Consider the following 14,322-nt stretch of genomic DNA (forward strand, 5'->3'; position numbering starts at 1 on the left):
AAGCGGCGTGTTGGGTTTATTTTTTAACAGCGTGAGCCGCCGCACGTCGTCCGTCGTTAACGCCGGATTCTTCTGTCCTCGCAAAAAGTGCGATTCCTGGATCGACTTGATGAAGTCACGACTCGGGGGCATTTCTCACGTGGTTGGCATTTGAGCGCCTGGCGTTGCATTACCGTTGCCCCCCCCACTCACCCAACCACCACCGGATCTGGTTTAGTGTGCAGGGGCAGGAAATGGTGACCCTTATGTGCAGCGACGTCGCGGTTGAGAAGGGGTCGGGGTGAGGTCAAAGGTCAGGTCAGAGCGGTTCAGTCATAAAAAAGGGGCGGACATAGACTTTAATGTTTTCTAAAACGGTCGGGGGGCGCCACCAATAACACTGATCAGATCAATCAAGTAGAAAACTACTGAAAAACTCTAGATCTGATTATGATGTCATCACCATTTCTGTCCAATCACTGAAATCGCCCTAAAAAGTTCAATCCAATCCACTTTATTTATAAAGTGGATTTAAATAAGCACAAGGTTTCCAAAGTGCTGCACAGTAACTAGACAAAAACACAACAGACGCACCATAAAACTATGAACATAATGCAGTTAAATAACATATCAAATAAAAATCCAATAAAACAATTTAAAATAGGTTAAAAGCGTGAATAAAATCAGATAAAAAACAATTAAAATAATGTGAAATAACACAAAAAACACTCTAAAGGGTGTCAAACGCCAGGGAAAAGAAGTGGGTTTTAAGAAGCCTGCCTGATGTGCAAAAACAAGTAACTTAAAGTAAAACTTTTTCATATTGTTTTATTGTTAAACGTTAAAATATTTCTTCCGACAGAACGGTTAAAAAAAGGTGAAGTGGAGCGGCTCCGATGGGGATGACAATAATTATGATTTGTGGCTTGAGAGCGATCGCTATGGAAACCCCAGGTGATGTCACAGATTAGCTCCTTGACTTCTCAACAGCAATAATAACCCAGAAGAATCAGGGCGAGAAGAGGAAGCTGATTAGTCCGGTTGGGGGGGGGGGTTCCTGCGTGCTGATTGGCTCTCTGCTGACCAGGTGGTCTTTTCCTTCCCTTCTGCCTACATAAATCAGCGGCGGCAGGAAACATGAGGTTAGCATCAGGAGAAATCAGCAGCCCCTCCAAGACACATTAAACACTCACTGGACGTATTAGAGTATCATTGGAAGTAATTTACAGCTGTGGAAAAACCCCTTAAAATAAATGAGCTCCTGAATAGCAGTCGTAGCAGCTGCCCTAACACCCCCCCCCCCAGCCCCCAGCCCCCCTCCAGGAGATGCTTTATTTACCTCCGCTGCCCCACACACACACACATAAAAACACAACTCCGGACTCTCTTTTGGAGCGCCGCAGACGGTGGTGATCCAAATAGCTCAGCTGGTTGCACCTGCTCCGATGGGATTCGGACCTAAATAAGTCATTTCACAGCGGGCCGCCGCAGGATTACGCTTCTATTGGCGTTGGCAGGTGAAAGGATGGAAATTATGAACCCGAAATAACAAACTGAAACGCGTCGGCACCCAGAGCTCACGCTGAGTATCTAAATAAGAGCTCCATCTGGATTCCGCCGACAGACTCCCCGCCTCTGGGCTCAGGTGGGATCGCTTCGGCTGCCGGTGTTTTCTTTGGCGGTCGCGGGTACCGCCTTGTAATTGGTCCACTTGTTGTCGTAATTGAGAAAACACTCGATCCAATGTGGGAATATTCAGAAATGAATGCAGACAGGGAATAAAATGAGTTAAAGGAACACCTGCAGATTTTAATTGGGCTGACGGAGGCTCAGGAGAAGGAAGTAAACAAAAGATTTCTGGAGTTCTACAGCAAATTATGACGAGGATTATTAAATTCAACTTATTAAAATTAAAGAATGTAAGAAAAACACCTAGTAGCTGGTAGAAACCTCTAAATAATTTTATATTTTATTCTTATTTCCGCTACAAGTTTGCTGTTCCATGTTTGTACTGCAACAACGCTGCCCCCTACCATTTCTGGTGGTATTGCACCGTCAACCGCATCTGTAAGATCTCGGAAAAGTTGCAGAAACATGTAGAGATCCCAGAAGTGGCATCGTTTCCAACCGTCCTGGTTTCTCTGGAGTCATTTTGTGTTTTTTGTTGTTTTTTTTAAAAACCGTTTCAGAGGCGTCTCGCTGTGAAGCTCCAGAAACGAACGGAGGAAGGAGAAACCCCGCCTGGCAAGGAAATGATGACCCAACTTTCATTTCTGCTCCAAATGTTCTCTCTATGAGACACAGAGGACGCTCCGGTTCGTTAGCCCTCCGGCGTGACGGATCCGACATTCCCACCGCACCACTTTCTCATTTTCTGATCCCGATCTCTTTATTCAGTGAAATGAATCTGGCTGTCGGAGCTGCGGTGGTCCTCCTTCCTCCCCCCTCTTCTTCTTCTTCTTCTTCTCGCCTGACGACGTCCACTACCTTTCCCCAAGAAAACCTGCTCTCCTCTTTCAGAAAATATTTTTCCGCTGCCCCGTCCAAACCATGAGGGCCTTTCTTTGGACACGCTCGTTCACTCCTTCTCTGTGCAGCTGAGGTGAACACACTCTTTTTTCTTTTTTTTTAAATGAAGGAAAATTGCTCAAACTCTTAACAAGGACAGGATTTTCACGTTTGATAATCTCCATTCCTGCAAACTCTTTTACTTTTTAATAGCCGGCTGGAGGTCAGACCAGGCTACGCTAACGCCAGGCTAGCCGACAGACCGGACAGACAAATATAACGCGGAACCGGACGGGCCTTCAGCGGCGCGCAACAATAATCCTACACGTCTGTCCAGCTGTTAATCTGGATCTGCAGCGCCATAAATACAGGTGACGTCTTTACGTCGGGATTTATGGATTATTTAAATCCACCAGGGAGGTCCTGTTGGCTAGACTCCTCAAAAACTAAACAGATCCCCCCCCCCTATTTTGTGAAATCCTGCAGAAAAAAAATAAACCCCAATGAACTTGTGGAACCCTTGTTGGTGGAGGTGAATATAATCTGTAATACGGCGCCCTGATAAGGAAGCAGCGGAAGCTGATCTGGGGTCAGATTGTCTTCACGCCCCAGAGTCGTTTTTTAATATCCAGTAAACACGAGCGACTGAACACAAAGCGGCTGCAGAAGCCAAGCGGATGATATGAAAGCAAAACACCGGCGCGTGCAGATCGCTGGCAGCTGATGTGTTCCTGACGCCGAACGAGGAAGAGGAGGAGGAGGAAGAGGAGGAGCTGCACAGGCCGTGATGTCGGAGGATGCATCTGCTATGCGAGGTCACGCCTGGTCAGCAGCAGGGATTTACAGGCCCTTCAAGAAAAAACCCCAGCCAACCTCCACCGCCACCCTTACCCACAATCCTCTGGGAGGTAGCGGATAGCGGGGCTCAACGCGCGCTTATGGTTCTTCTCGATCAAACACACATTTTCCAACCTCCGTCAGTGGGGGGAGGAGGGTTACAGGGGCTACAAGGAGACAGAGTTGGGGTAAAAAAAATTTCCCCCTTTCCTTCCTCCCTTTTCTCCCCCCCATCCCCTCTTCTTTTTTTTTTTACGTCTCAACATCTGGCACCGTTTATCACCTGGCCTGCTGGTTCAGGCAGGAAGGGAACGGCTAAAAGACCAGCGCAGAGCTGACCTGGGGTCTGCTGCAGACCCTCAACCGTCCGGTTAAGGAGATAGAAGACGGGGTCCAGAAGTCTGAGACGAAATGGATGTCTAGAACACAGATGGAAAAATTTATTCATTTATCAATAAAATAATTCCTACAAATCCAAAAGTTTGAAATCACATATTGTCTTCAAACGCCGTTACAATCAATCGTCATTGCAATCAATCGTCTACCAAAAAAAACTATTTGAAGCTCAGATCATCCCTTTTAAATCGAACAGTTCCTGAGATCGGTACATTTTTATCTCACGTCATTTCAAACGTGTGTCATTTATTTGCGTTAAACTCTCGTTACTGCTCACACAGAATCACCTAATTGATTTGAAAGCGAGCTGGTCGCCTCTTCCTGCAGCACGGCGTCACAGAGCGACAGGCAGAGAGGAGAGGGGGGGGGGGGTGTAGGCCAGAGACACGGTTCACGGGACAATGAGGCCCATTGATGGGATGGAGACGGGACCGGCCGCCTCCGGCGGGACCAGGACGGCTGAGGGCGCACAATGATTACAGTCTGCTTCACAAATGGCTAAAACAGAGTGGTGTTCATGCGGAGGCCGCATCAGGAGAGGCCACGTCCCATTTGGTTCTCTTCACCCCTGGTATAAATAACTGAACACCTTCCGCTGGCGGAGATGCTACTTCATCACTTCTTCAGGATTAAAATAAGCCTCCACTTCACCTCCAAGCAGTTAAAGCAGATTAAAGGAGGTGAATGAATTCAACTCATTCATCGCCGGTAGCGAACAAAGCAGCTGATGCTGATGTCACGTCCCATTTCACACCACTTGACCTGCAGCCAGCAGCAGCGCAGAGCTTTTTACAGCGGAAGACTTCCAGAGGTCAAGACTGAAAATCCCACATGTAGAGATTTATCCAGCTGCTGTTCCCTCTCTTCCTCCTCGCTCAGACCCGAAGGAATTCCATTGAGTTTCAGTGACAAGTCGCGTTGCACCGTTTTCCACGCTTTGCAGCGCAGAGCCAATTGGCAACAGATGTGGATGACTTTTAGGGTGTTTGGCGCCATCTATGGGGATCAGGAGGTATTGCAGCCAAAACCCATGACAAACTGGTGGAATCGGTCATTGATTTAATTCATCCTGATTATTATAATCATTATATCTTATTCACATGTCCAGAAATGTATTTAACAAAAATTTAATAAAACTCTTAATTACATCATACCTCTATATATTTCTATGAACTATAATTATTTCAGGATCAGCAGGATTGATTGACGACTTTGGTCTGCGGTAGAGTCTTGATGTGGATCCAAATTGAATTTTCATAAAATATTGCATTTTTTCAAAAGTAATTTTATCAAAAATATAAAAACTATTGGATAGATTTTTCTGGATGAGTGCCAAATTTTGAAATTCCTTGGCGTCGCACTCGGCTAAGCAGCTGCTTCCATTTAGTCCATGAACGAGAGTGAAATACAAATACAAATAAGAATTCCTGAAGATGTTTCACAATAAAAGCCTAGAAGTGAAAGGAGCTTTTAATTTGAAATAGGTAAAGAGCGTACTGCAGAAATTTAACAGAGGAAACGGAAGTGAGATGCAGTTTTGCAGAGCATCTGTCCGTCATGACCAATCACAGCGAGGCTCCGCCCTAAAGCGCTGAGCTAACGGGGGCTAAAACGTTCCGACGACGACCTCTCGGGTCGTCCTGCGGTAGCCATACCTGTCTGTACGAGGAGATGATGACCTCTCTCAGGTGGTAGTGCATGGGGGTCATAGTCTCGCTGACGGCGTCCAGGGCCATGTCCACCTCCCTCTTCATCCGGTGGCCGTCGGGCAGCAGACGGACGAGCTGCATCACCACCTGCATGGAAGGAAGTCGAATTGAAACGCTTTTCTTTTTCAATTAAAGAAGAATTTATTTCTGTTTATCAGCTCAATAATTGTAATAAACAACATTTTTACTGGAGGCAGATTCCCCGATCTCGACTGTTAAACGACGTCCTCCTCCGTGAACCCGTCGCTTCTCTGTGGATGGCGCTCATTTCTTTGCTTGTGATGCACAAACACGTCTAAACTTTGCATGCGCTGCAAGTTTTCTCTAAACTTCTTCTCTTCGGTTCCTCCAGACAGATGCAAGGCATGCTGGGAAGTTTATCTCGGAACCGGCGCCGTCTTCTTGTCAGTAAACAAGAACACGCAGGAAGAGGCGTCGCTCGGCTGGGGCAGCGTAGCGCACGCCGGTCAGAGCGGCGGTTTCTGGGATATGTCAAGTGGTTGCCACAGCAACCTTGTCAGCCTCTTGTCAAGCTTATCGGGCGAAATAGAGGCCGCCGTGGCTGTGAGGTCGAAAGCGTTATGGGATGGACAAACTGGTGTCCAGATAATGTCTCGAAAGAACAGGTTCCAAGTGGTTCTGATAACTTGAGTGTTTCCTGACTCTGCAGGCAGGGGGCGCTCCATCTGCTTGTGAGCAGGACTGCTAACAGTCTTTAAAATCAATTTTAAAGGATCCTTTATAGTTTCTACCTCCGTGGATAATTCCTACGAGGTTAAACGAGGTTTCCGCAGCGAACGCCGCTCTAAGACGTCATATCTGATTGGATTCACGGCGCAGAAATGTCATGTGTCCTGTCTGAAAGCGCCTCGAGTCGTAAATAAAGAAAACAAGCGTTTCACTGTTTCTCAGGCGGCTCTCTGACCCCATTCTATTCTCTCTGCATCCATGGATTGAACAAATATCAGACAGACGCGTCACGACAATTTCACAGCATTTTGACCAAGGTTTTACATAAATTTCTCAAAAAGCACTGAATATGCTCGGCATGATTTCCCTCAGACTGAGGTCACATCAATTCTAAAAAGTTAATGGAATTTCTCTTATGGGTGACTAATAAAGGGCGTTTAATTTGAATCTTTATTCTATTTGCAGTAATTTATGAAGGACAAAACACATTTAAGATGCTGGAAACAGCAAACATTTCTCTTTTCTGCTTAAGCAAATAATTTGGTTACCAATAACCTCCTCATAAACTCGCTTAACGAACAAAAGCCTGTTTGTTTTTTAAAGGGCATACCTCGAATTCTCCTTTTGTGTATTTCGCGTCAGGAACGCTCACAATCTCATCATCTGCAAACTCTGGAAAGCCCTGCAGACGAGAGACACCGGTTAGAGCTTCATGCGCGTTGCAGCGAGCGGCGTTGTGATGGTGGAGGAAGCGTCTCACGTTAAAGTGCCAGAGCGTCAGGACGGCGATGACCATGGCGGTCGTGGTCCTGCCTTTGCCGTTAGAGCAGGTGAAAACGAAGGCCGAGCGAGATTCTTCAGCCAAGGCGCTCTTCATGGCCTCCAGCAGCTTATCAAACTCCTGACAGCAACAACACACACGTTTGAACATTACATTTAAAGACATTCATCATCACAATCACACCTAAAAGAACTTTAAATCACACATTAAATCAAAAATCTCCCAAAAACATAACTAGAAACGGTCAAATCGGTAAGATTTTATTTTAAAAAAATAATAAAATGTAGTTTTCCAATGGTGGCACTATGGCAGTACTAGTCTTGACCGCTAGAGGGCGCGCCTGGTTCATGCTCAGCTCAGTTTCCACCTGTTCACACCTGTCACACAGGTGGACAGCTCTGTGGATTATTTCTGGTGAAACCAGAGAAAATGCCCTGAATTCATGTCTGAATCTGGATGTAGAGCAAAGTCTAAAGATGTTCCAAGAAGTTTTCTTAATCATCGTGTTAACGCCTCCCCCGCCGCCGTACCTCCTCCCCGGGGGCGCTGCAGTCCGGCAGCGGGATGCGTTTGTAGACCAGACCCTGGTGGGAGCCGATCTGCTGGTTGAAGATCTCCTGGACGGTCAGGCAGCTCTTCATCATCTTCATCTGCTTCTCCTGCTCCAGCGTCACCTCGAGCCACTTCTGAGCTCTCAGGATCTCCTCCTTCAGGGAGGTCTCCAGTTTCTACCGACAGGAGGAGACAGGGGAGATTAAACCACGGTGGGGAGCGGGGCTAGAATTCAGATGGGGGGCGCGTCGTTTGAACCCTACTTCTATCAGCTGAGGGTCAGACGACGGGACGGCGATGTGCTGGTCCACGCACGACGACTCCCTCACGTTAAAGATCTGCCCGTTGGCCTCCAGCACCATCTCCTCCTGCAGGTTGACCCACAACACGTGGCTGTGCTTCCGCTTCTCGTCCGTCAGGTGGGCCAGAACGGCGCTGGTGGCCTGAACATAACACGAGGAAGACCCAACTCTTCATCATCTGACGTGGCTTCATTTTGCTAAAACAGCTAATGAGAGTTTCTGCCCACTCAGCGCGGTAACTCGTAAATAATTCACCATGAAGATAAAATAGAACCTCCAGATACAAGTCATTTGAGATTAAAACCGTCCATCTGTCCGTAAATTTATTCGACATACGAGGAAAATCCGAGATACAAGTGTCGGCGGATGGATACAACATCAGTGAGACCGGATCTCGTTCTTTATGTGTTGGTGGATGGATACGACATCAGTGAGACCGGATCTCGTTCTTTATGTGTTGGCGGATGGATACAACATCAGTGAGACCGGATCTCGTTCTCGTTGGTGGAGTAAAGACGTAGCTCGTGTGTTCTCGTGACTTTAGTGTTTCTTTTCATTCTTTATCATTGTTTACGTAACTTATATATAATTAATTATACACAAGTAAAGTCTGCATGTCTATTGGATGATAAAAAAATTTTTTTTTTCAGAATTTAGGGGGTTTGGGACTTTTTTTTACAAGACTGGAACAGATTAAAATGATTTTAGTTGTTTTAAATGGGAAATTTTGTTTTACTTTCAAGTCACAGAACGGATGAAACTGGTATCTCGAGGTTCTACTGTAGGTTCTACTGTAGGTTCTACTGTAGGTTCTACTTCCTTCCTCTTTTCTGATATTAAATTTGCACCTCTGACGTCGGCTGAGCCGCTCCGTAAACCGACATCTTGGGGACTCGTCTGAAGTTGACGGCCTTCATCTCCTTCACGGTGCCGAGCACGTCTGGGGCCAGGCACTCGTCGGCGACCTAGCGTTAGCATGCAGCTCACGTTACACACGGTGCGTGACAGCCGTTATCTCTTGAGGTGAAAGCGTTTCCTCCCGATCTCCTCACCAGGACCCGGGCTCCTCTGGTGACCAGCTCCGCCGGCGCCGACAGCTCCGACAGGTTCATGCGGGCCAGCAGGCGGTAGAGCCACGCGTGGCGACACATCCACTGGCTGAAGTTACAGACGAAGGCGAGAGGGTACTGAAGAAAGAAGAACAACACGCGGTTAGAACCAGGATCATAACGACGGGTCGTAAACCTATCAATATAAAAAGAGTGTTTTACCTGCTCACGGAGGTAAGCGTTAAACACGATCAGGTAGAAGTAGCGCTCCAGGCTCTGCATGGTTCTGTTCAGGAAGTAGTCCCTGGTGCCGCTCCCCTAAGAAACGGTTTATTCCACCACTTCCAATTCAAACTCAACATCGATGTTTAAAGCCTGATTTAAATCCCCAACGCTTCCCATTAATGATCTAAAATATATCTGCAGCCTTTTAGCATCAGTTAGCAGCTAACAGTTTAGGTTTAAATAAGCCTCCCCTCTAACCTGGATCTGATAATCTTCTCCGATGGCCTCCAGCTTCCTCTTGTTCTCGTAAATGGCGTCCTTGATGTTGTGCATCTCTGAGCAGAGGGCGATGGCGTGGTCGACCTGCGGGGCACCAGACGGTTTTCACGTCGTATGATGTCATAAATGTTGGTTTACGACGTTGTGTTGTGCGTGTTTCACCTCCTCTATGACCTCCTGTCCGTCAGGAAGCCTGTTGATCAGAGACTGGATGACCCGGAATGAAGGCTTGGGTCCTGAAGCCGCCGCCGCCTCTTCGCTTCTGGAGGACAAACTAGTTCAAACCTGAAGTCAACGCAGATAAAAAAGTTCCTCTGGTGTCGTTTCTGGGTTCTTACTTTGGCGCCGGGTGAGGACCGCTGCTCAGCCGATTCATGACCAGCGTTCCGAGGATCATGGCGAGGTTGGTGCGCCCCACGCCGACCTGGCAGCTGAAGAGGAGGGCGGGGAGTCGGCGGGAAGTATCGCGGCCCAAAGCTAAGCTGGAGCTCTCCTGTAGAGGAAGAGGAAGAAGAGGAGACCAGGTGACGGCTCTGGAGGTCAAGAGGTCAGAACACCCCGAGTCGGGACGGGAAAACGGAGAGTCCGCCCCAAAAAAGGGCAAAAACAAGAAGAAGTGAACATCCTGTTGGAGTGACGGGCCGGACGGAAACCAGACGGCGCCGGACGCGGCGGCTTTACGAGGCGTTCTGTAACCATCACACCGCTGGGAGCTCCAGGAGACAGACTGAAGAGGATTAGAAGTGACAGATCCCAGACGCCCCCCTCCCCTCCGATATTCCAGCCATTAATAACGTTTATGGCACATCAAAACAAAAAAGGATCCATCAGGACCAAATAGGGGCCGACCCCGTTAGCGCGTTAGCGCGTTAGCGCGAAACTTTTATGGCCGCTCACCCTGAGAATGTTCACAAACGCGTCGAAGTCCTCCTCCAGCGGCGCCCCCTCCACCGGCAGCGGCAGCCGGTGGTACCTGCAGGACGGGAGACGGTTACCAAGAGACGGAGCTGCGCCCGTGTTCTGTCAATACTACAGTTTATCTAGGTCATCACACACACACACACACACACACGCACACACACACACACACACACACACACACACACATACAGACGATAGTGTAGGTGTGTTTGAGGCGTTTCAGTGCAGAACGCTGCCATTCACGGTCACAGATGCAAATAATAAATCATAGAAATAAAAGGAAATATTGAATAATCCACAAAATAAATGTTCGGAAGCAAATAATTTGATTTTAAATGAACTCCTGTGGTGCAGCGGAGGGTTTTTACTCCAAAATAAAAGTGCTTGTTTGCGGTTTCCTTTTTTTGCATCGAGCTGCAAGACCGTTTTCGTTTGAAAGAACATCAATAAAACCAGAATAAAAGAGGAATTCCTGCAAAGAAGAACGGCTGCGTTCATGCATTCAGAATGTTTCTGAACTCGTTGCATGCCCTTCCGATTGCAAAAACAGGAAGTTGCGAGCTGCACGCCTTCTCTCTCTTTTTTTTCTCCGCATTTGCACAAACAGGCGATTTGCAATCCGATGGCGTTGCGAGCTAGCGGTTAACGGGCGAGAGACGTGCGCGCCAACCTGTAGGCCGGCATGGTGAACACGGGCCTCTTGTAGACCTCCTCCGTCACGTGGATGTCCTCCTCGCACGCGATGCCGATCTTCTGCGGCTCGTCTTTAAAGTGCTCGATGTCGCTGTAGACGTAGAAGGCGTTCTCGTTGAGTTTGGCGAAGTCGTGGAGCTGGGGAGGGACGAAGAGACGGGTTTTAAACGGCGCCGCGAAGCGAAAAACCGAGCCCGGGAAAAGTAACGGACGCCTCACCTCCTTCCTGACGGTGAGCTCCAGGTTCTCCACCGGCTCCTCCTTCTTCAAGCCGTGGAGGTTCTCGTGCAGGTTCTCCTTCCTCCTGGGGGTGTACGGCAGGAAGTCGTCGTCCTTGCGGAGGAAAACCACCGGCTCCTCTCTCACGCAGAAGAATATCACCTCCTGTGAAGCCAAGCGAACGTTCGATGCTTTTCCACCCAAACCCGAAGTGGAAACTTCCCGCCGTCTCGCGGCGCCAGCGCCTCGCTCTCGACGGCCTGACGTATAATTTTTGTCAATTTCATTTCAATTACGGTCGGTTTGCAGCTTTTTTTCCACTGACACACACAACCACAACTCTGTTTGCTTTAGTCCTAGCATTCATCCGCGGGGGCCGGCGGCGGACACGTGACTCCTCAAATATTTACCGACGGGGCGGCGAAAGGAGGTCAGGCGCAGGCAGAAACACGGACGACATGCAGAATGAGAGCAGAACAAGGAGAAACGACCTGGTGCCCGTGGGCCTGGAGCCTCTGGAGGACCCGGGTGAAGCCGTTCAGGCTGGGCTGGCCCATCCCATACAGCGGGTGGGACCCCTGCAGCCGCCGGAAGTTGGGCGCGCCGCAGCTGGCGGCGGTGTTGAGGACGTCCGCCTTGCTGAACACGTCCTGCACCATGAAGAACTCCCCCTGGAGAGAAAAAAAAACAACAACCCAGCTTTTTCATAAACGCACCAGAGCGACGCTGAAGTGGTCGGATAAATCTGGTGTTTACACGCCAGGATGACCTTTGACCTCGCTGGTTTTAAAAGCTCTTCAGTTTAAGGGTCTTGTGCTTTTATTGAAAGGAAGAGTTCCTCCTACAAATTAAAACTCAGGCTTTATTTGCTGGTTTAAATAACGTGACTGGAGTCTGTTAGCACTGTTAGCGTAGAGCACATGTGTCAAACTAAAGGCCCGGGGGCCAAATGTGGCCCCGCCACATCATTTTATGTGGCCCACGAGAGCATAACAGGTCAGTGTCTAAAAATAAATAGGTCAAAAGTGTGTTTTGACCAAGAACTACATTTCCCATAATGCAGTAATTCAGCCCATTTCAACTCTATCTTAAGCTGTGTTTGATGTTATTTTTCTTTATTCTCTTTAGTAGTTTGATCCTTGATTGATGGAGTTCTGTGGGTTTAATAACCTGACAAATTAAAAGGATTTATGTTAGAACAGAGAAACGAAACAAACATGTTTTTTCTCTTGAATAAGTAATAAATTCAGTTATTTAGCGTTAAGGAGTAGTTAAATTTATTTACATTACATTGAGTTACATTTATTAGTCACATCTGTCATTATGCTGACGTGGCCCCTCGGTGAAAACGAGTTTGACACCCCTGAGGTAGAAGCCACAGGAATCACAGCAGCTCAAAATGGGGAAGTTAAATATATTTTCACACCCATGTTTAGCATAAATATTCCTAATAATTACGCATGTTCAGATTCAGAAACCCAACGTCTCCCCAAAGACCCTTTATTCTGGGGCAGGACCTGAGGGCGGGGCTTCCAAACGGCTCCTGATGAAGCTGAAGCAGCGGAGGTGACGGAACACATCAAAGGTCTGCTGGCCGGGTGACAACATTCCCGTCTCGGATAATAAAACGGCGCATGACAATGTTCCCGTTCGGACGCCGGGCTGTGAAAAGCCTCAGAGCGCCGCCGCTCAGACGTCTTTTCCGTTCCCTCACCTGCACCAGGTAGTGCTCCGGCATGGCGTCCGAGAGCCGGCCCACCTTGTAGTTGGTCTTCAGGATGTCGTCGTGGATCTGGAACTCCTGCCTGCAGTTGTACCTGTGAAACACAGCAGCAGGTCAAATCCAATTACCAGCTGTCTGTTTGCGCCGGCCCGACCCGACAAATGAGATGATAACTGGGGGCAAACGCCGCTGGGATGACCCCCCCCGCCCCCAGTGATCAAAGGGGATTAACACCCCATCGTGAGAACGTGGATTCGGGGAGGGTCTTACGTGATGACCACAGGGGCCACTTTGTTGGTGATGATGGACTTGGCCTTGTTGTTGTGGATGTTGACCGTCTGGAAGGGGCTCATGCTGAGCGACTGCCTGCTGTCGGCCATCCCGTTGGCGTGGACACTCTCAAGCGGCGACGCTACGGAAACGGGCGGCGGCGCGGCGCTGGCGGTCGTCCCCATGCTCCACGAGCAGCTGCCAATGACATCACAGCGGACTGAGAAGCAGGAAGTGAAACAGCAGGGGTGGAAAACTAAAAAAAAAAAAAGATCTGACTACACGTGAGGGGCAGAAATGGGACGATGTGGCGCGTTGTGATTGGCTGTGCATCAGGAAGTAGAAAAAAAAAATCTGGATAATCAAATAAAAAGATAAAAAATGAGACGCCGGACGTCGCCTGACAGCAAACAGTTTTAGAAAAAACACGCCGCGCTTGAACGCAGCATGGAGGAGAGTATCCATGGCGTGGATCCACAGGTGATCATACAGTTTGATCACACGCCTCCTCCTCTCTGAAACCTCCTCGGCCTTCTGTCAACCTTTAAATGTGTTTGAAATAAATCAGCCAATCAGAGCAAAAGAAGCTCTGAAACGTGACGTCATCAGACCAGAGACTTTCTGCAAAGATGCATCTAAATCAGTCAAATCAGAAGAAAATGATGGAAAAAAAACATCTGTTTGGTTCTAGTAGATTGACTCAAATGCTAGTAAGACAATGAAAAACAAAGGATAAAATTACCACCAGGTTGACTAAATATGACAGAGATTGGAAGAAATTAACATTTCAGGAAAAGAATCAACCAAAATTCAGATTTAAAGACCAGAAAAAGTTTTACTTTTAGTTTGAAAAATGACTGAAACAATTAATTTAATATCAAAATTGCAAGAAACATATATATTTGAATAAAAACAGAACATTCTAAAAACTAAAGCCTTAACATCACCTGTGTAACAGTTCAATCTTGATTTTAAAAGATGCCATTGATCCTAAAGATTCTCTAAAGACGACTGAAACTTTCTGGCGGACATCGATTAGTTTTTTTGGTGCCCCGAAATAGCCGGAGAGGAAAAAAAGCAAAAAAAATCTCAACTCAAGTCCCAAAAAGGAAGCAAAAGTTTCAGACATACTTTTCTCCGGCAGCCTGAATCTATTTGCGTCCTCGCCGCTGACCAAAAGCATCCCTGC

At 47.8% G+C, this 14,322-nt stretch overlaps 1 protein-coding gene across 6 annotated transcripts in view; it reads right to left on the bottom strand.

Annotated features, from left to right (window-relative positions):
- pald1a (phosphatase domain containing paladin 1a) overlaps positions 1-14,322 on the bottom strand; it is a 31,256-nt gene that overhangs the window by 11,558 nt on the left and 5,376 nt on the right. For 5 of the 6 annotated variants that reach the window (XM_068305340.1, XM_068305339.1, XM_068305337.1 and 2 more), the window contains 17 exons: positions 13,134-13,331; positions 12,855-12,957; positions 11,632-11,811; positions 11,141-11,305; positions 10,899-11,059; positions 10,205-10,280; positions 9,646-9,800; positions 9,470-9,569; positions 9,287-9,391; positions 9,026-9,121; positions 8,807-8,941; positions 8,603-8,719; positions 7,716-7,895; positions 7,431-7,628; positions 6,880-7,020; positions 6,730-6,801; positions 5,376-5,516 (listed from right to left, as the gene is read on the bottom strand). In XM_068305340.1, the coding sequence (XP_068161441.1) occupies positions 5,376-5,516; positions 6,730-6,801; positions 6,880-7,020; positions 7,431-7,628; positions 7,716-7,895; positions 8,603-8,719; positions 8,807-8,941; positions 9,026-9,121; positions 9,287-9,391; positions 9,470-9,569; positions 9,646-9,800; positions 10,205-10,280; positions 10,899-11,059; positions 11,141-11,305; positions 11,632-11,811; positions 12,855-12,957; positions 13,134-13,318 (2,310 nt within the window). In that variant the 5' untranslated portion in view covers positions 13,319-13,331. Of the gene's footprint in view, positions 1-5,375; positions 5,517-6,729; positions 6,802-6,879; positions 7,021-7,430; positions 7,629-7,715; positions 7,896-8,602; positions 8,720-8,806; positions 8,942-9,025; positions 9,122-9,286; positions 9,392-9,469; positions 9,570-9,645; positions 9,801-10,204; positions 10,281-10,898; positions 11,060-11,140; positions 11,306-11,631; positions 11,812-12,854; positions 12,958-13,133; positions 13,332-14,264; positions 14,286-14,322 lie in introns of those variants that run through there. The other variant, XM_068305341.1, reaches the window with a different exon arrangement.

Source organism: Antennarius striatus, chromosome 21 (genome assembly GCF_040054535.1).
Source record: "Antennarius striatus isolate MH-2024 chromosome 21, ASM4005453v1, whole genome shotgun sequence".
Lineage (NCBI taxonomy): Eukaryota > Metazoa > Chordata > Actinopteri > Lophiiformes > Antennariidae > Antennarius > Antennarius striatus.